The sequence below is a fragment of the Gallinula chloropus genome, assembly GCF_964237585.1.
Source record: "Gallinula chloropus genome assembly, chromosome: 4".
In the NCBI taxonomy this organism is placed as follows: Eukaryota; Metazoa; Chordata; class Aves; order Gruiformes; family Rallidae; genus Gallinula; species Gallinula chloropus.
The window spans coordinates 67,400,060-67,427,111 of record NC_140088.1 but is presented as its reverse complement, the minus strand read 5'-3'; the positions used below and the strand labels follow the sequence as shown (position 1 = coordinate 67,427,111).

The following is a 27,052-nucleotide window of genomic DNA, read 5'->3' as shown; positions in this document are numbered from 1 at the left end:
ACTCCTGTGCACTGAGGAAGAAGGGACTACGTGTCGCTGTGCCAGAGTGAGTTCTGTTTCGGCTTTGCTTACTGCCAGGGTCTGGCTCTTCTCTTCCCCCTTTCTTCTTCTAATCCTGTTCTGCCCTCCCTAGGGCTGCCGTTGTACCAGCTGCATGGGGGTTAGTCTCATCAAATCATGCCACATGTCGAGCGAGTACTGAGAGTGCTTTGCTTTGAGAGTTCTGTTTGGTTTATTCGATGTGAATCTCTGATCAGTGCTACTGGCATAGCGAGGGATAACCACGAGCTCTACACAGAGGCTGCAAGTGTAACTCAAGTAGTCCATCTAGATACCTCTTTTGCTACCTACAAGCTGCATCTTTAAGCTGTCTGCTGCATTTAAGACAGCTGTGCAATCACATGCACTGCTGCAATCTGGCTTCAGAAATTCCCAGCAGCTTTTCTAAAGACAAAGCAGGGGATCGCTAGCTGGTTGCTACAGCAATTCCCCGTTTCTCGTCAGTGCCTGACGCTATCAGGACCCAGCTACTTGGCTATGTGTCAGAGGCACTTTCCAGGAAAGACAACCTCATCAGCATAGCAGCAAAAAGTTGGTGTGGGGAAGCTCCTGGCATTCTGCAGGGAGGTGCCAGTGAGTGAAAAGCCATTTCAAAGCAATGTTCTGTTAGGTACAAAGGCTGACTTAAATCCTTCTCTTACATAACCAAACCAAATCTAGGCTAATGGTGAAGGAATTAGATGAATATTAAGCGGCACCAAACAATTCCTCCAGGTCATTTTGGTGAACTGTTCTGTCCGTTTTCCAAATTCCTGCCTGCTGGATTAACAAACTCTTGTACCAGTTCCCACTGTTGTTGCTCTAAGAGGAAAGCCTCCTGCATGTGCTTCCCCTTACACCAGTTTTCAGAATTCACAGGTTTGGGTTTTCCTACTGTTGATTTTTGTCTTTTACTTCAAAAATGATAGTCTGAATAGCTGATCAGGATTTTTTTTTCTTTAAATTTTAACTGCCGTTATTTGCCTCTGTGCATAATCCTCCTACACACATTTCCTCTGTTAAAAGTCGTCCTTTTTCACTGCTCATTTCAAGCTAAGGAAAGAAAACATATCTATAAAGTACTTTTCCTGGACTTCTGTGCTCCTTAGAACTGTTTGTAACCACTGGTACTTTTATCTTGAAGTTGTAATTCTGGTAAAGCAAAAAAAAAAGTTAGGTATAGAGATCTTTTGTACGTTTACTTTTGTTTATTCTTTTGTTTTCTTTAATCCAAAATAGAATCCACCTCTCCCTAAAAAATGCATACATAGTGTAAATTACTCCCTGCCACAGACGCATGTAAACCCAGAGACACAATCAAATCTATTTGGATAAAAACAAAGACAGAAGCTCTCCAGATTTTAAACTGAAAATATACACACAGTAATTCTTAGAGTTCAGGGTTTGTACACACACAAGGACGTCACCCAGCCATCCTCAGTGCAGCACACTTCTGTGCCTCTGACAAACATACTCTGCTGCTCTACGGGCTTGCTCTTAAGATCTCTGGTTGCTGCCTGCCGCATGCAGCCTTCTTCTGAGCAGTTAGAAAGCAGAAGTAATTGAAGGCAGTATTCACTCTCAAAATACTTTGATTAAAATCTTATGGGCAAGTAATTACCCTGCCTAGGGGTCACTGACATATCGCTGGCATTTGATTAGCAAGTGGCATGCCATGCCACTAAAAGCTGTGCTTAGCCACATCCCCTGAAGTCTTACCATGGATGCTGCAAATCTCAAACATGTGACTTTTTCATCCTTTTGCCAGTTAGTCAGAAGTGGGGAGGGGCAGGGGGGAGCTTTATTTTTCCCCTCTTTAAAGGTATCTAAAAACATCGCTGACATGACTCCATGAAAGCACAAACATGAAATGGGAGAGGAGCAAAGACAAGGACATTCAGTGATACCAGACACACACCCCTACGCTTTGAATGTGGGTAGCAGATGGCAAATGGAGAAGGAAGACAAAGACATACAGAAAGGATCGCTTGATTTGTCTTGCCATCTTTCTTTAGTGTTGTTTGACAAGAACAAATGTGGGACACCCGTCTCTAACACTATGCCTGAGGTAAAGGAGCATTTGTTGTTGTTCCAGAGCAGGGAACCTGCAGCAATGGGCACTGCCCCACAGCCAGACTCTGCCTGGTGTTTCCGTGAACAAAGGTGAACTCAGCTGCAAGCTGCTGCTCAGGAACACGTAGGGGTTAGGTTAGGGTTTTACATACCAAGCAGCTTGCAACCATACCACATGGGGTCTTGGATATTTACCACTTACGGTTAAAAGTAGGCAGTCCCCAGGCTTCTGGCCAGGTGCTACTCAGGGCTATAGGTCCACACTTGCTAGCACTGGTCCTCTTGAGAAGACTGGCAATGTCCAAAGAGCACTTTACCAAGGTCTTGGGTCTCCTCACGCTCATTCTGGCTGTGAAACTAATTTCAAAGTATCTGAAAATGAGATTTGTGGCTGAGTTCACTGCACTAGTGCCTCTGGGCAGGGTGGTATGCATTCCAGGGCTGAGCAGGAGGACACTAAGAGTTTGTGACCAGGAAACCTCATGGGCGATGCTGGAGAACTCTGCAAAGTGAGTTTTGTATCTTGCCTGGTCTCACCATACCAGCTACAGGGAACATACATTGTGCTGAAAAAACCCTACCTAAATCTTTTTCTTTCATGACTATGATTTTGTTTATTTTTTTGACAAGTTGTGCAGCACATTCACATCATGCAACAGTTCAAGAGCAAAGTAGTTTAGACTAACAGGGGGAAGGATTTGGCATTCATGCTCACTCTTGACAGATACACATGTGGCTGGGATAGGAAAAAAGCTCATTTTTTCACATCCAAGGAAAGATGTTCAGTGGCCAAGACAGTTGTTATACATATTACTATGCTGGACAAGCTTGAGAGTTCAGGAAACGGACACAAAATCATCTTGGCAAAAACAGACACTGCCTTTGGAGATCTGACTGAACCACTTAACAACCATCAATGTGACTCACAACTGCACCCTCTGCTTTGTAGGGATATTGTGGGTACTGATTTATCTGAGCACTTCAGAGAGAGAGGCAAGACACGAATTGTACAGGAATAACTGGTGTTGGGAAGAATTAGCATTATTTAGGGTTTTGTTCTACTACAAAATGCTTCAGGGAATTCTTAAAACATCTGATGAGGAAATAAAAGGAATTATCCTAACTTTAGTCTGCATCTTTCTTAAGATCTCTCATCTTGCGATTCAAGTGTTTCATGGTCTCAGGTGTGCAAGTTATTAATGTGAAGTTCATTACTGCTTGGGAGGCTGAACAAAACAGTTTTAAAAGTTATTTATGTAAAACTGGTGCCAAGTAGCTTCAAATCAAAATGCTGAGAATCAGAGAGAAGGCAAAGTCATCGCATTTGCTTGGGTGCCAGATGGAAGAGACTGGCACACAAGGCCAAAGGAGTGGTAGGTTGCCAAGGCAGCCCAGTGAAGGCCTGTCTGTCAATGCCTCCCTGCTTCCTTGTACCTGCTGACATGTAAGCGCCTCCTCATTCATTTCAGTTAAAATGAATGTGATGAACTTCAAATACTCAAATGCTTACCAGTTTGAGTGGAGTTTCCTGAGGGCCAGTCACACAAAGAGCAGAAACTACAAAGTCAGCTTGGAGAAACACAGTGGACCCTGGTGTTCTACTTCAGCAACAGTCTCCTTCAGTCAGGAATATGACAACACATTCCCTTTCCAGCCATGTTGAACTCTCACCTTCAAAAAAAAAAACCTCTCAGAAAAAATATGTTTCTAATCCTCCTCTTTGATCAAGATGTGGGTTTTTTCCCTTGTGTTCTTGAAGGATTTTTGCTAGAGCTCTAATTTCCTACATCAGCTAACCAAGCCTGGAGTTTCCTTCAGCAGATTAACTGCTACAGCCTCCTTTTTGAACCTGCACATTAACAGATCTTCTCTAAAAATCCCTTGCTCACACAGCAGATCTTAATTTATCAGGTCTCTTAACATATTCATATCGTTAGTATTCCTCAGTAATCCCACAGCAATGCCTTAAAAGCTTCTCATTTTAGGAGACTATTTTCCATCACAGGTTGCAAAATGGGTAAAGACACACCAAACATACAATTCACCCCATCCTCCCAAAAAAAGTCCTTTGACACATGCCTATATCTCATCTTGAAAATCATACTAAGAAGTATGAGACCATGACCATTACAATTGAGATTAGTTTTTTCAAAACTCAACCCTACATCAAAGTTCATAAGCATTTCCTTCAGATTATTTGTGTAGCAAACAGAAAAGAGTGTGCAGATATTTTTCCTCTTTTCTCTCCAATGTCCAGCTTGCTCTCTGGCATAGAAAAAGAAGGGATCAAATATAAATGTTTATTTTCTATAATTGGGGTAGAGCAGGAAGAGAGATCATCACCTTTCTGAATGAGAGTTTGTATCAGACTGAAAGCTGACAGAAATGAGGTAGAATTACTTAAATCTTTTAATTTTTTTCTCTGCTGTGGAAATATTCCATTGGAAGATTTGCAGTCTCCCTTTAATCTGTCAGTAATGCCCAATCTTCCTCCCCAAAAGAGGGATAGAAATTGTAATTTTCTTATTTGCTTTTCTAAAAAAGAATAAAAAATAATTTTGACATAAAAATCACAAACCTACAAAATCACTACTGGTTTGGTTTTTTTTTTCTTTCCCAAAGGCTTAAAATATCTCCTAAACCTCTAATGTTTTTGATTCCATGCTAAAAGCAGAAGTTTATGCTCAAGAGAAAATAAGCATTTTTCCTTTTTGCTGTGCAATAAGAGAGGACAATCCCAAATCTTCAATTCCCTGTTTCTGAAAGTCATAAATTTCCTCATTGAGAGAGTGAATCATGTAACATACCCACTGTACCCCTCATTTTTTTTTCCAGGAAAAGGCAAAAGTTTATCCTAGTGTTACCTGGGATAAACAGCTTGGATGAAGCCAGTCCCTTCACCAGGCAGAGTCCCCAGCCTTTCCCAGAAGCAGGGAGTCAGGAGGGGACCACAGGAACCACCCTATGGCTGGTTCTTGCTGGAATGGATGGATTCCTCACCAACAAACTCTTTTTCTCTCTAAAAAAGACCAATAGCTTGCCATTTGTGTTTGTAACTTCATCTCTGACTTTAGACACAAAATATAAACACAGAGAGACTTTACGTTGAGTCATTTTTTATCCAAGGGGAAAAAAAAAATTCTAGGGCATTCCTTTAGCAACCAAACCTGGGCTGCTTTCCAGTTGGCTCCTGCACTTTCACCTGTTGCTCAATCAGGAGATGGTAACAAAGCACACCCTTCCCCAAACCTTTCTGACTGTTATGTTAGGTTGGTTACATACTGGACATGGATTTTTTCCTACCTTGCTAAAATAGCAAGGTGAATTTTGTGAAGTTATAGCTGTGAACGCTTTTCTTTACTTGCCTTCTCAAAAGCTGTTTAAATCTTGTGTCTCTGGTTCTTTTCACTGAGAGCTGAAAGTTTAAAAAGTTAAGGCAGGAAGACTCATTTGGACAGGGAAACATTATTTTAAAATTGAGTAGAAAAAAGCTGCTTTAATACTCTGTTCTCCTACTACAGTGATGAGGAATTCACATACCTGAGAAGGACAATAAGCAAGACAGGCAAAACCAAACTTTATGTTCCTCATGTTTCTCAGGTGAAATGAAGCAGAGTAACTCTCTTTCCTAGTTAAAGATCTTTCTTTGTACTCCACTGAGTAACACAACTCCCTCCATCCCCAAAGGGTTCACTCTCAGCATAACAGCCTAAGGAAAAAACCCACCTTTAATGTGTAAAGACTCTTCTGTCTGGAGCACCTCTCCTATGAAGACAGGGTGAGAAACTTGGGCTTGTTCAGCCTGGAGAAGAGAAGGCTCCGGGGAGACCTCAGAGCAGCTTTCCAGTACCCAAAGGGGCCTGCAGGAAAGGATGGAGAGCGACTGTTTACAAGGGCATGGAGTGATAGGACAAGCGGTGATGTCAATAAGCTGAAAGGGGGTAGATTTAAGTTAGCTATTAGAAAGAAATTCTTTACTGTGAGGGTGGTGAGGCACTAGCACAGCCCCCTCTCTTGCAGTGTTCAAGGCCAGGTTGGATGGGGCTTTGGGCAACCTGGTCTAGATTGTCCCTGTCCATAGCAAGGGGTTTGAAACTGAATGGTCTTTTATGTCCTTTCTAACCCAAACCATTCTGTGATTCTATGATATACAAAGAAAAAAGCCCATAGACCCAGTCAGCTTCTCTCCTTTCCCTTTCTAATCTGAGTTTCCTGCCTGATTTTAGCACTACTGGGCCCCGTGACTGCGAGTAACGAAGAGGAGGAGTAGTTTTCTCCCTGAAATCCCAGTGTTAGCATTAGTGTTCGGCTGATAGTGGTTACAAGAACTTCAAGCTGTGTATGTGACATGGTGCATCTAGGACATCACAGAAAACATGTGTAAACATATGAATTGCCTGAAATTGCAGTGCTACTTCCATCTCAGTAGGATACACAAATTAGTCTGTTGGGCACGCTGCTATTTCAAACCTACTCCTCTAATTTCCAGGTCTACTTTGTAGAAACACCTTGTAAAGAAATAGGAACTATTTTAAAAGCAGCATAAAGGACAAACAGAAAGAAAAATGCCCACCAAGCTTTTCAGCTGTGGTTAGATTACTACTTAGAATGGGTACTAGCTGTTTCACACTTCATTAAGCAAGATGCTTCTTGACAGAAAGATATCTGTGGGTTTATGTGAGGGGGAGCTGATTTGTTGCTGTAATTACATTATGAAAATGGAATGTATAATATCAGCTCCATCAACCCAAACACTCGGAACTGATATAACAGCTTAATCTTATAATAGAGACAGGTATCCATTGACAAAATCATCACTCACTAGTCCTCAGAGGGACTTTTTTGCCTACCTCATCATACATGGCAGCACATTCTCTTCTCAGTAAACAGTGGCTTTCCTCCAGGAGATCCTGAGGTCCAGCCTGCTCTCACAATGGCTGATCACAGGCCATGAGTTCAGAGACACAGGCCTCAGTTGTATTACCATAGAAAAATGAGATGTAGCTCCCTCAAGGACCAAATCTTTGTCTGGTTGCAACCAAGACCTTCAGTTCCCCCTTTTTGGGAGGTCCATGCCTGGGGCAACATTGCATCAAGTGCTACCTGCAGTGCTTTCCGTAAGTGACTCCAAAATCCAAGAAGAACCCTCATGTTAAAGAAATATTCATACAGCATAGTGCATCATTTCTTCCAGGCAGACTGTTCGAGTCCCAGATTTTTAGAAACGCCCAGATGAACCTTAAACATACAGGTCTTGCTTGCTGTAGGGAATAGTTGGGCTTTTCTAAATCCTCTATAATGATGTAACATTAAGGCAAGGAACCCCTTAAAACACAATTAGAGAGGGCTTATTACCATGAGGTCCCTTGTCAGACTTTGGAAGGATGTGAAGAAATAGCTCAACTCAGGTGGTTTCTCCGCCTTCCCACCCCCGACCAGGGAAGAGCTTTCTGCTGCCTGACACCCCAAATAGGAGTAACCTTATCGAAACGAGTTAAATAAAATGCTGCCTTTTGTTTTCATTTGTTCCGAATTCACATACTGAGCATCCTGGTTTCTGTGCCTGTTACTGGCCTGAGGAATATTTTTTCGTATCACTTTGAGGACTGGATGTTCCAAAACAGAGATGAAACACTGTTCCTCTACAAAGTCTGTCACTGACTTCCAGGAGGCAAAGGCACAGGCTGAGTGCGCGGGACTGCACATCTAGCTGGCAGAGGCAGCACAGGCCCCAAACCTGAAACTCACCTTGCGCAGGCAAAATGTAGGTGGAGTAATTGTAGTTTACCCTTTAAAGCAGAGCAGGGACATGTGCATAATCCATCTGTTATCCAGTAGAAGTATTGCATAAAAAAAAAAAAAAGTGTTTTGCATTTTAGTTCTCAGGGCATGATGATTATTCCTTCCTGGGCTCTGCTTTTTCACTCTCATCTTGCCCGAAGTTTTCAAATCAATTGCTTGATCCTGCTTCAAGTAGTATAAAAGCATCCCAAATTCATCAGGTAATACAGTATCTCCATAAAGACAGTTTTAAATTATTTGAAATCTGGCCTAAAGTGTCTGAAATACTTGTAGCTTCCAGAATTCTGACCCATAAGTTACCCAGAAGGTTGATGCTACTTTCACACACTTTTGAACTGCTTTCAGATTTTCCATTTGACTTTGTCACCAAGTGGCTCCAGAAATTTTAATTTAATCATGAGATCAACTAATCTTTTGTTTAAAGGTATGTTAACGCCAGTTAATCTGGCTTTAACAGAGCTGCAGAAAAAAGCTAGAAAATCAGCTAAGTGGGTCAACAACCTTAAAGAATTAAAGCTAATTTAATAGTCAATTCAGACTAGTCAAGTTCACTGCTTTGAAAGTTGCATGTGATAAAACTGGGGCTGAAGCTTTGTCATGTACTGACTGTCAATGGAAGGCATTGGACTGTAAGGCAAGTACTGACAATTTAAGGGCGTACAGGTGGGACCCAGCCATGTATTCATGGCTTTAGAAACTGAACCCCCCCTCTTCAGCTGGCAGATTTATTGGTCGAAGGTAAATTGGCCTCCTCCTGCATTTTTACATACTTGGCTTTCCAGTGAGCTCACCAGACAGATTTAGCAGCACTAAGCAGATGGCTAAATGGTTGAAGTTGGGGCAGTAGGATTCTCTAAGCAACAATGTATTCCTCTGCTTTTAAGCCATGACTAAACCTAAAAATATAAAATAATAATTTTAAATAGTTTTAAAGAGTGCCCTGTCCCCCCCAATAAAAACGTAAGCACAAACTCAAAGACCCAAAATAGACCTTTTTCCCTAGAATTGAGAATTTTCAATAATTTAATAATTTGTGGCATTTAAAATAATTTTTAAAACTTTTTCCTTATGTTCTGGCTTCTTTAGAAAACACACTGGGAGAATGGGGTAAAGGAGGATAAGGAGAAAACCTGAGAACAGTCATTGTACATTTGGGAAAAGCTAACACAACCACATCTTTCCTTTAGAAACCTACGTGGAATTGTTCAGGAAATGCTACTCCTGAGCATGTCACAATGAATACAAACAAAAACCAAACCCAACAAATGTTTACAAAAACATGGTTACAATCAGGCTATAGAGGCTTTTAAAAGCTCAAATGGTTTTGGTAAACTCCTTGTGGGGTTGGATTACTTTTTTTTTTAAATTCATAGATGGAAAGAAAAAAAATCATAGGTTTCAACATGCAACAGAACTGCATATATTTGATGCCTCCTTAAAGGGTATTCACCTGAAATTTGTTTAGCTTTGCTTTAGACATTTCAAACAACAGTTTCCACTGCTTCCTTGACAGACCAAAATATTCCACAGTCTACAACAGCCCAAAAGACTTCCTGATAGCCAGTCAAAATTCCCTTTTCTTTACATCATCTCACTATTCCTGATTATACATGTCTTTGTATATAAAGTTCTTCCTCAGTAAGAATTTGACTCTTTCAAAATACTTGTCACCAGAAGCGTAATGCTTCACTCACCACCAGCCCACTCTATATACAGCTGCCCTCTGCCTTCCTTGTGACTGTACCTTAAAATCTTCTATTCTTCTTCTCTTAAATTCGTTCCAGCTGTCAAGTGCTTTCCACTAAGGCAGGTTAGAGGTAGCCAAGATACTGGAGCCATGTGTGAGTGGTGTAAAAAGTCCACAGCACTGGAACCTCTATTGATGTTTAGGAAAAAAGCTCTGCAGACACCCCTAAAGAAGGGAGCAGAACTCTGTGTTTTGTACATTCAACATTGCATCCTCTCCAAATGCAGTAGTTTTTACCTGACTAAAAAAATTGTAAAGTGAGAATCAAGGAAACAGAAGAGGGGGGAAATCAAAATTTACACGAAAACGTAACAAAGTAATTTTGAGTTTTCTTTTGGCTTCTGTACAAGAATCTGAGGATATGATAATGATTTCTCAAAACAACCATGTAGACTGGTTTCCATAGCAGATTTTCTTTCTAAAATAACTTGGTTGATTGTCTATGCAACTAGGGCAATAATTAATGACAAGAATCACAACAGTTTTGCAGTTCTCATGATTTAGTCTTGGACGGAGGCCTCCATAAGCAAGAGAGGCTGAGCAAGGCAGGCTTGAACAAAATCCCTGCTCAAGACAGCACCTATCCTCTGTTACTGCGTACAGTTCTAGATCTGAACTCTTAAAAAAGCTTTATAAAAATGACCTGAGTTTGGAGTCACAACAAAAGTAACTGAATGCTGAAAGCTCTATACGTGTATGAAAAGAATAATAATAAAAAAAAAAATAAATCTGAAGCTGTCTTTCCCCAGATACACAAGGAGAAACTGCCGGTTTAACTGTCATTGTCCACGTCTGAATGCTGTGGTTAAGAAATACAGACACAAAGAAAAAAGTGTGACTAATGCAATGATTGCAAAGTACAACACATCGTGGCTTAGTGTAATATGTCCTTTGCATTGTACAAGCATGTGTTTCAAAACGTGCATGTGGTGCTTTTTTTGTAAAAAAGGAGTTGAGTTACTCGTCTCTTAAGCAACACAATGTTTTCCCTTCCAGGGAACCAACATGCCACAGTACAAGCTGACCTATTTCAATCTGCGAGGGCGAGCAGAAATCAGCCGTTACATCTTTGCCTATTCGGGCAAGAAGTATGAAGACCACAGGATAGAAGCAGCAGACTGGCCCAAAATCAAACCAAGTAAGTAGCAGGATGTTGTATCTAAAGCAAAGCAATTGAGGAGGTAGCTGCATGTTTCATGACAAGAAACACATTTAATTCCTGGCTTTAATGAAGCCTATAGGAATTTTATTGCCTTGATGGCCAAAATGCCACACGTGATGATCTTATGGAAGTTTGGATCCAAATCTTCAGATAGTCTAAAATTACTTACCTGCTGTCATGCAGCTGGGCTTTTACTCCTTATCGGTTCCGTTCAGCCTTTGCCTAAAGCTGACCATATGTGTGCTCATGTTGCCAGCTTCTTGGGAGGATTTTGGTCTCAAAGACTGCACCGTGGCCTGCACCATGCTTTTAGAAACCCAAATTGGAACAAGAAGGGCACTTCTTTGCAACAACAAAGGTCTTTAGAGGTGGAAGGCAATGAAAAAAAAAGACAAAAAAAAAATGAAAAGAAAGGGTCAAAATTGGTGCTAGAATATCCCTGTTCCTAAGACTAGCCCTACAGCCCTTCAGAGACTCCTCTGCCAGCTGTAATGCTCCACTTCATGATTTTTAGGTAAAAGTAATGGTTTTCCAGCTATTAAAGCCACTGCTCATTAAATTAACCTTCGCTCAAAGAAAACAGATTTTGCGTTTTGGAGACTAGGGCTATGAAATCAGAGATGCCAATGTCTTAATTTCGTGGATTTGGCCTGTGATTTGCCACATGGGCTATGACACTTCTCACATCCAGAATTAAGGTTAATCCCTTTAAGTTGGGGACAACGCACAAGTAATGCACAAAGTGATTGATGTTTCTTGGTAGGCTTTCACCTAGAAACCCAAAGCCATAAAGTAGCTGTGTCTGCTGCATTAACCAATGTTGGCCAAGTCACATAATCTTTAGACATCTTTGCTTCTTTTTCTGTGATGTGAAAAGATCATCAGCAGGTTTACCAAGTTTTAATTAAGATTTTCATATTCTCTGCAAATGGTCTTTCATAGCAGCCACTACTCTGTTTGATCCCTTCATGAAATTCCAAAGCAGTTAAGAAGTTTAGTAAGACGTGGGAGCTGCTGCTCTCAGATATGTGAAATCATCTGTGCAAAAATTATGCTGGCCTAGGAGTTATTTGAATTTCAGGCTTCTGTGGACAGCATACTTCCAGTCATCCAGTGAATGGGAACTGGAACATATTGTGCTATTTGACCAGGAAAAACATGCCCCAACAAAGAAATACTCAGATGGGTGTCTGAAATGATGCAAAAAACTACTTTTGCTTCTGGAAGGCTCCTTGAATTCTAGCTCAAGCATCAGTTTGACAATGGAATTTGCACCAGTGGCATCTGCATTGTAAACAGTATGCAAATTATGAGGTTCATCAACTAAAACAGCAGTAGAAGTATGTTGTTTGTATGCACAACAATATAATGCTGCTAAGGAAATTGCCTGAAGATCAAGTAACTGATGACTACCTTTCTCCTCCACCTTCGTGAAGCAATGTTACTCGGTAGTTCCAGACAAAATAACCTCCCACAGGCAAATCATTCAGCAAAGCTCTAAATAAATAGCAGCAGGGCTTTGTGGTAAACAGCCTCACACTGTACAGAAGGACAAACAGCCGCTGCTCCAATCTGCTTCCAGGTACCAAAGTGCTGACTTTGCAGGCCACCAATCAACATAAGACATGGTCACCTCCTCGCCAGGGACAAGGTTGTCACAGGGTTTGTGTGCCTCAACACTACAACAGTATTGCATGCAGCAGGGAGGCACCATTCACCATAAGGAAAACAAAGCACTTGCCTTCTCTGCTATGCTGGGTTTGCAAATCATGCCTCCGGTCCCTCTATGGAGGTGGAGACTGAAGAGGGAAAAGCACCAGTCCTCAGGGAACAGGGTCCTTGCCAGAAAGAAATGAAATTCAGCTGTTACTGTTTTCAACAGTAAATATGAAATGAGGAGATCCATCCAACCCCTTGCGCATACAAAGGTATAGTTTGCTAAGATGAAAGTTATTCCACATCACTGTCAGTCTTCCTCTGTATTCAGATCTTTCTTAGGAAGCTCAGGATTTCCCCCACACACCCCCACCCTGGCCATTTTGCCTGGATTGGGTGTGGGTCAAAAAGAACAGAAACAAACTAGAAGATTCCAGTCAGTCTCATCCTGGTGAAAACCAAAGGGTGGTAAGTGTTGAGCAATGATAAGGGGAATTACAGCTGCATTTCATGTAACTGCAGTTAATGCAACAGACATTTGGTACACTGCTTATTTTACAACCCACCAAAATAATTAAAATTGGTCCAGTTAATTAAACTAATGACATTATGCACACTTGTGTACACCATGGTTGCATTTACGCACTTGCCTACGAAAGATCTGAAAGCAGTTTTGACTGCAGAGCCTGTGAGTACAACGTAATGTCCCTCTTTTTGAAAATGTCAAGTATACTGAAATGAAGTAAAACATACTTAGGGAAGAAGTTTGGACAAGGAGAGCACTTCATGATTCTTGAACTGCTGAGGGAACAAACATAAAATTCAAGTTTGCCTAGGAGCACCAGGAGTCAAGTGGCTGCAGAGAGGATGGGTATCTTTGCCTCATCAACTTTCATGAAATTAAAGTTTCACAACAAAAAACAAACTCCCAGCCAAATCATCATACCATGTAAACCAGAAAATACAGTCATTCTTAAGTATATTAAGAGACATAGTTCTCTTGCAAAACTGATGGGAAAACAGAAAATGTGTGGATTAAGATTAACGTGCAGCAAGAACATTTAGAAAGAAAGCTCACAGCTGCTGCAAGTTTAATTTTGACCTAGACTGAAGAGTGTGATGTTTTTTGTTGTTTGTTTTGACATTTTTCATGTGGTTTCTTCAATCGAGCTGTCATCTTAACAGTCCTTCAGGCAAGCAAGTAACTCCTTGCTTCTAGAAACAGTCTCACTTGATTTTGTTTACAGCTAAGTGGTCCTTTTATTTTGTACAAGAGGGAGGCACAACCAAAACTTAGGTCATTTGGTTTATATATAGAAATTTTAATTTCAGAATATTTCAACATTTCTTTTTTCCCCTTCTGTCACTAACCAGATCATTTTTAGTAAATTTTGCTGTTGCAAATTTCAGGCAAGGATTGTAGATTATAATATTTTATAATACAAGCAATCTTAAACAAGCTACTATGTCAGTATCAGTGTTGCCTATCTTCAGCACAGAATCTTCAAATACAAATATCGACTAGAAGCTTTGCATGACCCTTTCTCTATATAAAGTCAATGATTACTTAAATAAGCAAACTCACACTTTACGTTTCCTTTGGAGCAGACTTTGACATCACCACACCACCTTTTAAACTGTAGTCAATTTGAGATGTGTACACTATCATGTAATAGATTCATTCGAGATCCGTACTGCCACAGAATAGCTCCTCACAAAAAGCATCATTGCACTGATGCAAGTCATAATATAGCAGAAAATCTACTGTAACAACACATAAAGTTACCATCCCCTGGAGATATTAGGTTAGCATGCAGTGGCAGCTTTTGTTCTTCTGGGAATCTGAAGCAATGGCAATTACATGGACTTCATCATCATAGCAAAGGATGTTTTCATTGCACTGACTGCTGTAAATGTCCTGTAAACTGTTTAGGAGAGGCGGAATAGTGCTTGAAAGGTCCTCAGGAAACTTGACAGACTAATTATTGCACTGAAATACTTCTAACGTAATAGATAAGTCTCCAGAGATACCTGGCAGCAGACAAGAGTTCCTCAAGGGAGCAGTTGTGCTGTTTCTTAAGTGACCTGTTGCCAGGTAGCTCTAGCTAAGATGCGTAAATAACTATCTTTGGCTAAAATGTAGGGCTTAACAATCACTGCAAAGCACAATAGGTGTTGTAATAGATACAGCACTAATGCTGGGATGAGGTTAGAGCAGAGTACAATCTTAGTCATCCCTTTCTAGAAGATGTGGATTCTAAATTCCTCCAGTTCCTCTCCCAGCCTTACATAAAATAAATCTTTCATATACTTCTTATTGGGAAATGTAAAGTATTTCATGTATTTGTTTCTCATGATCCAATTTAAATATTGATAGAAAGGAAAAGCAGTTACAGTTAGTTTTGAAGGCCAAAGAGAACTTCTTACTGTAGTAAGAAGCATGGCTGTTCCATTTGTTTTCCCCCATCTTTGACCAATCCAGCTGCCTTACTCTGCCATCAATCTAAGATGCCTTCTAGCAAAACTTTTAATTATTCAGGTTTTGAGCAACATTCAAATACTTAGAGGCAGGGTGTTTAGCATGAAGGCAACAGACAATTTCAATACAGACAGAAGGAAGCACAGGAAAGAAGAGGAACTCAGGAGCACAGGTCACAGACAATAGGGGAACCTGACATCACATCTGGGAGAAAAGTCTGGATACAGGGAGGAAAGAACAAAGATGTTGATGAGAAGAATAATGAAGAAATGATGAGTGGGAAAGGAAGAAAGAGCTAAGGGAAGGACAAAATTAAAAACTGTACTTGTATAGAGGCTCCTCACTGCCTGGGGAAGAAGCACAGCACCGTGCTAAGCTCTGGTTTCTCCACACCAGGGGCCAAGCAGCCTAGCTGCCAGGCTTAGGCACACCTGTGTTCCACTCCATGCTGCTTCTTCTCCCTTGACAAACAGGTCTAGATGGGCACAATCCACTGGGTCACGCTCAGGAGGCCAAGCAAGGAGCTCATAGTCAAAAAGAAGTTCTGAACACTGGTGAGAAACTACAGACATGCCAGAATGGGAAGAGTTATCACAGTCATTGGGGACTTTGTGGGACAGAAACAATTTATACAGATGTCCTTGCTTTTAATATGCATCATGCCTCATCTTCCCTGCTTAGTATCCAGCAGAGACTATATGAACATCACAGTTCTAGTCAGAAAAACCAACCAAAATTAAAGCATGCATAAAGAGGAATTCATCTTACTCCTGAACACCTCACAGACACTTCAGTAAGCTCTTCCTAAAATGAGAAAAGTGACTGTAGATCTGTCCCATTACTTCACACTCACCGTCTGTCAAGGTTTTCTTCAGGAAATGTGTAAATTCTGTGCAGATGTCATTCCAGCATGCAATACTAAAAGCAATGAACAGCCAGTGTAATAGGATAAGCAGAAATTGGCTCAATAAAGTTCCACCTAAATAAGTAAATTACAAGTTTGCTTATCCAAACAGCACGCTTTTTAAGATGCTGTTCCTCTTTTCTGTGAGTTGTTCATTGTAGATCTGGAAATCAGCACAAACTTCAGATGAGCAGCAAAGCAAGTGGAAACTAAAGGGGAAAGGTCATATTTTGTGCATGCCTGAGAAATGACGCTGTTTGTATGATGACAGCAGCAAATTCTTCTGGTTTTCCTTCTATTTGCTCAAGTGGGAGTCAGAAACTTTGCAAGAAAACATTGTTTTGAAAAACATGGAAAGGACATCCATATGGATACACAAGGGTATGAACAGACAAAAGCACTCAGCAGCACCCTAACCAACCAAGGTTAAAGAAAGACTAACGAAGTGACATGCACGTCCTTCCAGTAGGCACTCTTAACTGTTCATCATGGTCCTCTGATTCACCCTGTTTCATGATTTTCCCCCACAACCCTCATTCTAGCCAAATGAGATCCCTCTCACACTTTGGCTTCAGATGCCATGACTTTCACTTGCTCATCTAATGTAGGAGCCTGCCAGGAACTGACCTACATGCTTTTCTCATCTGCAGTCATGCAAATCATGCCTTTCCTCAAAACCATGTAAAATTTAACTGTTTTAATACAATGCTTATATGCACAGCACATTTGGACACCACCACCCCCCCCAGAGGTTCCTTGAACATGTGTTGTTGATGAACCAAGCTACAGCCAAAAGTACCACAGGAGGCTCAAAGCAAGCCACCAAAGCCAGTATCCGTGAGTCTAAGGGTAGCGCTGCCTAAATTCAGGCACAGACAGATGGTTTTATGCTGTGGTTTGGAGCCCCTCAGTAGATGGCCTGGCTGTGGTTTTTGATAGGCTTCAAAAAATAGGCTACAGGCAAGGTGTCTAGAGGCCACATCGGAGTCATTTGTCAAACTCTGATCACCTTGCCTCCAGCAATCTTTGAGCTCTCGCTTCTGCTAGTTATCAGCACCAAAACTTATACTGGCCTCACAGTATGCTGAACTTGGATTGGGGGTGGTGGGGGCAGGGAAGGTATCATCAATAATATGTTCAGATGCAGAGAAGAATGCACAGAGTCCTGGATGCCTTGTGCAGCTGCCAAATTCATTTTGCAGATACAGATTTGACACCTAAGTTCTTGTACCTAATGTGATTCTCATACTCCATGCTAAGCCATAGAAAGCTACGTGGCAGCCTTCATCACTTACTGCATCCTTGATGACACTGCTTTGATAAACTGGTCATAAATGCATCAAGTTTCATTGTTTTTCTCATTGCATTAAGAAGTAAAACAACCTTGCAGAACAGAAGTAGTATTCCAGGAGTCCTATAAACAGTTCTCCTGGCACTGAAAGCACCTTGCTTGCCTGCTTCCAATACCCAACATTCTCACTTTTCTGCCACTGCTTTTTTTATATCACAAGACAGACTTAAGACAGGCATAGATTTTATGTACACCAAGCATAATCCACATTAAAATCAGGTTCAAAGCTTTGGGCTATGACCAGCATTTGTAATCACATACTTGGAGTTAATGAAACTGTGTAATTTGAAATACAGATTTAAGATTCCTCCAGTAAACAGCACCAGCTTCCCACGAACAGATTCTCACCACCCTAAATGCCAGAGTTTTTCCCAGTTTAAGATTTACTCCAGGGTTCCAGCCCCATTTGGTATCATGCCAGAATCTCCAAAATGTGGCAGTTTTCACATGCATTATGCTACTAAATTAATGATGGAAAAATAACACTGATTTCTCATCTCAAACTCTTACAGATAACCACAATGCCTGCTTAGTTTGTCTTCTCCTGTGCTTAAAGTCTGGAGGCTTCTTCCCCATGACTGAATGATTTTATTTTTTTCTTTGAATGCAAGCCAAGTAAATTTGAGTATCTCCTTAGCATTTGTGTTTCAGTGTGAATGCTGTGTGTCTCAGTGATGACCATCAAGCAAAACATCTTGTCACAATGAAAGTTCTGAAATACAACTACTCTGAATTACTGTTTATGAATTTAAAACAAGTGGAAAAGCACCTTTGTAGTCTTTACCCAGTCTTTTATGTCATATCTCAGGTCGATCCTGCACTACAAAATCTTCAGTAGTACTTTCCCTAACCTTGGCTCTCACTCTCTTGTGGAGGAGAAAGCAGGAAAGGAAAATAAGAAAAAAAAATATTCTACTTAAAAGCTTCCCTGCATAAGAATTCAGGATATGTAGGAGCACATTCAGCTTCTACAGCATAAGGCTGGGAAACAGGAAATACACAAAATGCAATGCCTGGTTTCTAAGCTTGCTTCTACCTTATTGCAGTCGGATCTGGCTATATCCCTACCTTAAAAAAAAAAAAAAGTAGTAAGAAATACTGTGAGAATGTTAAGTGCTGTGACAATGCATACCTGCTGAGTGCTAGAAGTACAACTGTTAAAGTGCAACTCCCACTGTTAAGGGCTATGATTTGACTTTTGGGGTATTTTTTTCTTTCTCCTCCCAGCTATCCCATTTGGCAAAGTCCCCATTCTGGAAGTAGATGGAGTCATCATTCACCAGAGCTTGGCAATAGCAAGATACCTTGCCAGAGAATCAGGTAACACCTATTTGACTATTTTCTTGCTCTGTTTAGAGAGACCAACTTTTAATGCTCAGGAAAAATACATCCTACCACAGCAAAGCCAGAAGCAACCTAACAGCTTGGCAAGCACAACCAAGCTGAAGCCAACACCACCAGCACTGCAACAGCGACAGCTGGGTTTTCCCAGGCACAAGCAGCTAAGAATTCCCAGCCTCTCACTGCATCTGCAGTTCGCTGCCAGCACCAAGTGCTGAGCACAGAAACACAGGGTACCACACAGGATGCTATTAGAGGTGCTGCTCACAGAGGGATGGCTTGAAAATCCCAGAGGAGTACTAAGTGGAGGCACACCCAGGTTCAGCAGCCTTCCTTGCTGCAATTTGGTGCCAGTTTTGCTCACTGGGTCAGGGCTGCTGTGGCAATCCTGATGAGATGTCAGGCTACAGCTCCTTCGGTTTTGAGATCAAAAAGAAGGGACAGAGCAGGACACATCTGCAAGGATGCTGTACGAGAGTTTAGAGTCACTCAGTTGTGATACAAAGTGAAAAAAAAAAAAAAAGCCCAGACAAAAAAGAGGCACTAACAACCCAGAGTGTGAAATGCTTTACCTTCAGAGCTAAAGTGGCTGAGCTCCGTATTTGCACTGTGTGTATGCCAAAAGGAAACTTCAGAAACAATCCCCCCTTACATCTGTTTGAGTTTCTCCTCTGCATACAATACCTGGGGTTTAGTCCGACTTCTTCAGCCAATAAACTTTATATTGACCTGTCGCTGCACAACCAAGTGCTACCTGTAGTTTCCTGAAGGTTCTTAGGGCAGTATCCCCCAGAGCTAAACTTTGAGCCGCCAGACAAACCAGAGAGATGACCAGGAGAAGGGTGTTTAGAGATTTTCATGGCAGGCAGAGCACTGTGAAGCAGATTTAGGCAACAGTTCCTTGCTGGCAGACAGATCAGAGGGTGACATCACTCATATGGGAAGAGAATACTAACCTGCCCCTTTTTTTTTAATGGCAGACAGATCAGAGGGTGACATCACTCATATGGGAAGAGAATACTAACCTGCCCCTTTTTTTTAAAACACTCCTGAGTAGAGAGATGTAATCTACATTTCAAAATATCTCACATTTTCCAATGAGTAAACAGGCAGACGTGTAGAGCATTATTTGTCAAGGCACTAGCAAGCCTTTCTAAGCACATCTGCATTACAGTGCTCCTGCCAGTTTCCTCCATCCTTGATACAATCTACTGCTTGCAAGGGAAGAGAATGCTGAGCACCTATCTGTTAGTGAAAGACCATGAGAAGTGCTGCCTGCCACCCAAGATGCCTCCCTCCCAGTCTCCTACTGAGAAGCTGATCTGGGGCTGTGCTCCTTTTCCAGCCTGAAGTTCTGACTTCGACATTCCCTCAACAACTTTCCTGCCAGCTTGCAGGAGCCACAAAAGTTAGGGTTCTGCAGTACCCTCAGGCCCAGCAGTTGTCCTTTCAGTGTTTTTCATGCTGTAAGCTACAGCAGGGAAAAGAGCACACCTAGAAGGGCAGAAAAAAAATAATCCATTCAACTTCATGGTCAAAACTTGCTAGTTCTGCCATTAAATCCACATACCTGTCGTTAATCCTTTCAAATTAAGAAATAGCATTTTTAGGTGCCTGTCACCAGCAACTCTACCAAAGGCTCAAAACCTTAATCCTAGAATGAGAGGCGCACCCCTCACCTTCAAAGCATGAAGTTTCGGTAAGGGAGATGACTTGGCAGAGGGAGGGCGTATGGTTTACGGGAAACACAGAGCTTCTAGGTGAGGTTTAACAGAGGGGAAGAGAAGGATGACCTGAACTTGCTCTGAGGTGAAAGCATGAACACAGGTCTGTGAAATGAAAGGGAGAAAAGCGGTAGCATTAATGTGGGCAAGCCACAGGACTACAGCAGAAGCAAGCGGATTTGTAAACGTGACAAAGTTTGGCTTCAGTTCCTGATGTGCTCAAAAGCAAGCAGTACATCATGACATGGTTCCTAGTGGGCAGATTAGAAAGAAAGAGAATCAGACTTTCACAAAAACACTGATGGAGCTTGTGTTGATCATGATAGAAAGGCCACAAGATGGAAAAGCTGGGATAGGGAAAGATGGACAGAAAGGAATTAGTGCTGATCCTTACCGAACATGTTAGGGTGGTGGAAAGCAGAGAGAGGGATTAAAAAAGCAGTAGTCAAGTAGTCAGGCTGGGGGCTCAGGTAATGGAAAGAACAAGTCACTACTTCGGCTGGCTGGGTGAGGCTGGAGGAGGGTGGAGGGGAAATAAACAAACCATATCAAAAATTCCTGCTGATGCTGTCTCTAAGTTCCCTGCATATGCTTGCTTCCCACAGGTCTGGCAGGTCAGACTCCCGTGGAACAGGCACTAGCTGATGCCATTGTGGACACCATAGATGATTTCATGACGCTGTTCCCTTGGGCAGAGAAAAACCAGGACGTGAGAGTAAGACAATCACTAATTTAAACCAAGATAGCACATAAGCTCTGACTCTCTATCTGAGCATCTCCTCTGGAGAAACTGCCATGTGCCAACCCCTGGGTCCATCACCTCAGATCAGGAAAGCTGAGCTGGAGGAGCTCAGTTGTCCTTCCTCAAAGTTAATCCAGCCAAGGTGCCCTGCTTCTTCCCACGCCCTCCTTCACCAGATCTTTTTTCACCCTTGGTGGAAATAACAAGGCCTTCTTGAGACACCCCTCACTAGTTGACCTTGAATCAAGGAAGTCAGATGTACATACATCAAACTGCTCTTCAAAGGTGAACGACAGGATGCTTCAACCCCAGTTGACACTGAGCAATACCTCTTGAATTCTCACAGCAAGATAGCTCCCACTTTTCTCCTTCTGCCAGTTCAACAAGATTAACATCCCCACTCCATCTTCTTTTTGCACCTCTGTATCTGAATTTCTTCTTGGTTTTAACACATATCAGTCTTCAGTAACATCAGCTGTCAGGGACAAATGCTTTTCAGTTACTGGAGAGGTGTAAGACAGCACAGGATGCTAAAGAGGTAAGGGAGCACATCCCTCACTGTCACTGCGGCCCCACCTCAGGCCTCCCCGCTCCTTCCGCAGATGCCTACACCAGGCTAACACGCTGCCATGGCCACTGCAGCACCCAGCTACAGACAAGTCCTACAGCATTTGGGGTTGGCTTTTTCTTAGGCATTAGTTCAGCCCCTCTCACCAGAACCCCAAAGGCAAGCATGCACATTAGCTGCTGGGAGAAGAGGGCGATAGATGATCTTACTCCAGCCTCACAATGTCTCCATGCAGCTCTGACCCAAGCAGATGAGCTGACCCTTTTAGGAACGCGGTCTCACTATTAACTACGAGCTCAGCCGCTTTCCACTGATTGAGAGAGAACATTTCAGATCAATTAGGGCATCTTATTACAGGAACCACAGAGTACAAGATGTTATGTTGCCCAAAACCAACAATGGATGAAATTACATGAAAGTGCTCTGAAATCTTACAGGGGAAACTCTGAAGTCCTGTTAGGAGGTTTTAGGAATCAGAAACCTACATTAATCTTCCAGTGCTTTCCCAAAGTTTCCTAATTTGGGGAGGGGAGGCTGATTCATGATTTTTAGTCATTAGGGAACAGCCCTGCTATTGCTAACACGGTAGTGCAGAAGCAGCACGACTGCCAAGTGCTGCTGCTCCCGTACACGGAAGCTCCCACACCACCACCTACGTGTGTCCCAGCTCGTACTCAAGCACTTCTGCAAAATAAGGGCCCGCATCGTGTCACTAGTGATTAATTTAAAAGGGAAGAGAGTTCAGAGGCAACCCTCACATGCTTGTATGCACAGACGCATGCAAGGGGATGTCTTGGGGGAAAGGAAAATCGCAAAACTTGCTTTCCCGGAACCTCTTCACATTTTTCTCGCTATTAGCTGTCCTCCCTCTCTCCTCCTGGGTCCGCTGCCACCACCTTGTGGTAGAAGAGCCGTGTCATGGTCTCATAAGGCCAGACTTTGTTACTTTACACGCAGCAAAGTCAGAAAACTTCCCCGGGCCTCACAAGTGATCTTAGGAACACGCATCCCCCAGAGAAGGGTGCATTACACCACCCAGCTGGTAGCAAATGTCACACCAAGCTCTTTGCTACCAGCTGGGTAGCCGTAAATGAAGCTGCCCATGGAAGCTTCCCCCATGCCTGGAACAGACTCTCCCCTTCACCATTCCTCCCCTCTCCACAGCCAAAAAAACCAACCAAACAAAAAACTGATGGCATTTCAACAGCTTTGTCACATTTCTGGGGAGCTCCAGGGCTGAGGCAAGTAGGTCATACTGCACCAAAAGGTAGATCCTGATCATATCCACTCCAGCTTCACAGGTTGACTGTCTACTTTTGTAATTGGAGATCATTACACCATTGTGACTACACAACAGCTTACAGGTTTTCTTTCCCTGCAGAAAGGCTGGGCAACTTACCTGAAAAAAAGGCAGTGCTACAGCACAGGGTACAAATATGAACTTTCTGGACTGCAGACATCTGGCTGGGACTTGCAGTCACAACATTCAGCTACTAAGCTGTTCACAGACAGCAGAAAATTATGTCCAATCTTTGAACACATCTGCGAAAACATTGGTTTATTTCAGCCTGCAATTATTGGGACTACTTAAGCTGCTTGCTCTTGTTCATTCTTTTTTCTTTCACCTGAATTTCAAAGTTGCTGAAATAATTCCATTCCTCCATAGCAGTGCTTATTTAACCACACCTGAGTATGTTTCCCCAATCACATTAACTGTATAAACTGGGCCACCTGGGTCAGACCAGAGTATCACAACACTGCAATCTCAGTTGCTTTCCAGGCAGGTGAGAAAACCAGTGTCCTCTTCTCCAAAGGAAACCTCTAACCCTTTAAAAGCGGCTTGAAAACTTTCTGCTATGGGGAACAGCTAGCAGAGAACCCTCCTTGTACAAAACCTCAGCCTTCATCCAATAACACAGATACTAAGGCTCAGGCAGACTTCAGCCTTCAAAAACACATGTTAACTACTCCAGTCTCATTGCTGTGGAGACAAACCTGCCAACATAAACATGCAAAGATAAACCCAGCACAAGTGCAAAACCTAGGTTCCACATCCTTCACAAGAAAAACTGGCAAGGAAATAAACTGACAGCACAGAAAGACCCAATGTAAGGCATTCTGGAAATTGGAGACCCACTAAGACCACTGGAAAACATAACATTCAAAATGAGACAATGGGAAAATGTTTTATAGATGGATTCTTCCCAAATCTATGGCAAGGCCCTGGTCTTGCAGCTGGGTTGGCTGTTAGTACAGGTAAGTGAACCACATCACTCCACACATCGTGCTTCAGCATCCAGAAACTCTCAAGGCTACTGAGATGCTATGTTTTGGGCATCTATGCTACTTCGGGTCTACCCCACCCCAGCTTACCTAAATCCTGTAGTGCTCCTTTGAGTATACCAAGGTCAGTTACCTCAGCTTTGCTTTACTCGCCTGAAGTAATTGCTGTTTGTTCTATTAATCCTGACTGGGATGTTACCACATTCTTATTTCTAAAGAGACTCTGAAGTTTGGGTTATTTTGCTGTCACCTATTTCAAATCTCAGCTTTTTCACAAGTAAGAAAACACCCAAAATTCAGTTCTCCTGCTTGCATATTGGTGTGTATCCTTGTGTTTTGTTCTTCCTTCAGAAACGAGCATTTGATGATATCCTCACCAACAAAGCACCTGAGCTACTGAAAGATCTGGATACTTTCTTAGGGGATAACAACTGGCTGGTAGGGAAGTCTGTAAGTATAATTTTTCTTTCTCCCATTCCTATCAGGTTGTCAAAACAAAACAAAAAAAAAACACAACAAAAAACCAAACACCAAAACAAAACAACCCCAACAAAACCCCCAAACTACTTGGAAATTAATTCAGTCTTCTGCAGCACAGTCTCAATGGGAAAAGTTACTATTTTAAAGCCATATTTGTAGCAAGGGCTTTATTTAACCAATTTTTGAGTCAAGCCTGCATTGCAGCCTAATTACTAATTCTGTAATTATAAGCCTAAAAAAAGCTTACAGAAAATAGACCAATTAGTATTTAATTTCTGCAGTTTGCTGAGAACGTTCGTGGTGCCAGCTTTGGGTATTACCAACCAACATTTACTGCTTTCTCTCCCATTTCCTCCAGGTAACGTGGGCCGATTTCTACTGGGATGTGTGCAGTACGACACTTCTGTCCTGTAAACCTGACCTGGCAGACAAATACCCCAGGCTCTTGGCTCTCAGAGACAGAGTGCAAGCACTTCCAGCTATTGCAGCCTGGATCCAGAAAAGACCGAAGACTGTAATGTAGATCACTCGCTCACACTGGAAGGAACAAATGTATCATTAGTTTTCTACACGACAATTGCCCTAAGTTATTAATTTTAGAACCATTTCAATTAACCTCAGATGGGTATGCTATACCAAATCAAAATCTACCACTTGTATCAATTTATATGAGAGTATCTAAAAAGCTGATTTTGTAACATAGAGCCTGAGAGATGTGGCTGCAGCCACATTACCCACTCGTCCCCCACTACTAATAAAGTGCTTGCTCAACCCAATTTGTGTCCTGTGGGCTGTCAAAGGGAGGAGAGATGAATTAACCTTCCTGGAGACATGCAATCTCAACAATACTTTGTCTATTGTAGACCTTCCATCTGGAGGAAGGCAGGCAACTTCACAGAGAGGATGGAAAAGACCCACTTAGTCAAACTTCAAGCTTCTTCAGTACTTTCTTTAGCTTCTTACAGCTTATGCTGTGCCTCTGCAAAGAAAAATAACACTAAAAAAAAACCACAGGGAAAGACCCCCAAAGAAACACCAGCTGCCCAGCCGAGCTGGTACCCACACCAGCACTAGTTCTCCTCAAGCACAGCACATGCTCAGTATCTCCACCAGTAACTAGAAGACACAAACTGGGGGAGGGCAGGGGCAGCAGCAGAGGAAATCAGGTTTAGAACAAATGAATTAACAGCTCACTTTTCCAACACTGGGGAGGAAGGTTGGTGGAAGTCCTGGCAACGTGGATGGCTGTAGATGCAAGCGGTTTACACAAACTCAAGGGGAGACAAGTGTTTGCAAGAGGTCTCCACTGCGTGGTGTAAGCAGACAAAACCGCAACAAATTTGGGCAATCCTCTGGGCTGAAAACAGCCACTGTGGGGAAAGTACTTCCCTTCACACTTGCTTCTACCTCCCACTCTAAGTATTATTTCAGTGAATCATGAGTGATGCCATCCAATGGCTAACAGTGCAGGGACAAACCAGCTATTAGCAGAACTGAAATTGAAGTCATCAAACCTTTTGGTCACTCCCATATGGCATCTCCACCTCCCCTGCAATTCCTTGCACCTTTTGTTCTAGCTCATTACGGATTTTTTTCCTTCTTCAGAAAGTTGCAATATTCCCTGCCCCAAGACACAGAATGGGTGAGGTTGAAGGGACCTCTGGGCATCATCTAGTCCAAATGCCCTGCTCAAGCAGGACCACCTAGAGCCAGCTGTCCAAGTCTGTGTCCAGAGAGCTTTTGAGTATCTCCAAGGATGGTGATTCTACAATCTCTTAACACTAAAGATAGCAGAAACAGTTACAATTAAAAGAAAAAATGAAGCAGAAACAAATATATGAGCTTTGTAGCACTTAAAGACAGATACTGACCCAAGAGGTGTAGGGATATGATTGTTTAAGGTGTAACCACTGCTCAGCCAGACTCTGTTAGCTGACCACACTCACATACAAACCACCACACAAACCACGCTGCCATTTCTTTTCATTTCACATCTGAAGCAAGCAGGTGAGGACACCAGCAAACACAACAGGCCAAGAGCTGGGCTAGGATCATGCTCAACAGAAACAAGCTAGTTAACTGCAGCATTAAATGCTTGCGCTTGTCTGTTAATTCTGACTATTTAGTCTAACAAAGCAGTGGAATTGAAGATGCATGGTAGACAAACTGATTCTTACCCTTTTCCCTTTATAATGAAGTATTTCTTGACTGTATTTCAGCTGTGGATTTTGGAACATGAAGCAACAATGCCAAGTAAAGTTGAGTTCAAACACAAAATATTTTTAAATTTTCATTTTTCATCAGTAGAAATCATACACAGTCATTAACCAAAACCACCAAACCACAGACCACCTAATTGACTAATCACTATCTGGAGACCGCTGAGCAACCATGGGCAACAGCTTCCCTTCCCTACTCTTCATATGAAATTGCTTTTAAGTTCCTTCAAAAGATGCAATCTATTGCCTTCTGACTGTGATAGTCACCAATAGAAAAGCAGTAACTATCAACCCCATATGGTAAACCAGAGCAAATTCTAGGATCCAGTCCTCCAGGAGATTCAGCCTGGTACACATTTACTGTGCTCTGCAGAGACATTACAGCAGTTGAGGCTTTAGGAGAGGACAGGGGCAGGAAGGACTTCCCCATACTTAGTCTTTCCCCAACTTTAAGAAAAAAAAAAAGCAGCAAACCAAATCTT

The 27,052-nt window shown here is 42.2% G+C and overlaps 1 protein-coding gene across 1 annotated transcript; it reads left to right on the top strand.

Moving 5' to 3' along the window:
* Positions 1 to 25,127, top strand: HPGDS (hematopoietic prostaglandin D synthase). Its single transcript, XM_084263920.1, has 6 exons — positions 1 to 46; positions 10,658 to 10,799; positions 18,441 to 18,533; positions 20,884 to 20,993; positions 24,223 to 24,321; positions 24,710 to 25,127. Exons 2-6 carry the CDS (start codon positions 10,667 to 10,669, stop codon positions 24,872 to 24,874), a joined length of 600 nt encoding a protein of 199 aa, XP_084120046.1. The 5' UTR covers positions 1 to 46; positions 10,658 to 10,666; the 3' UTR covers positions 24,875 to 25,127.
* Positions 25,128 to 27,052: the final 1,925 nt, after the last annotated feature.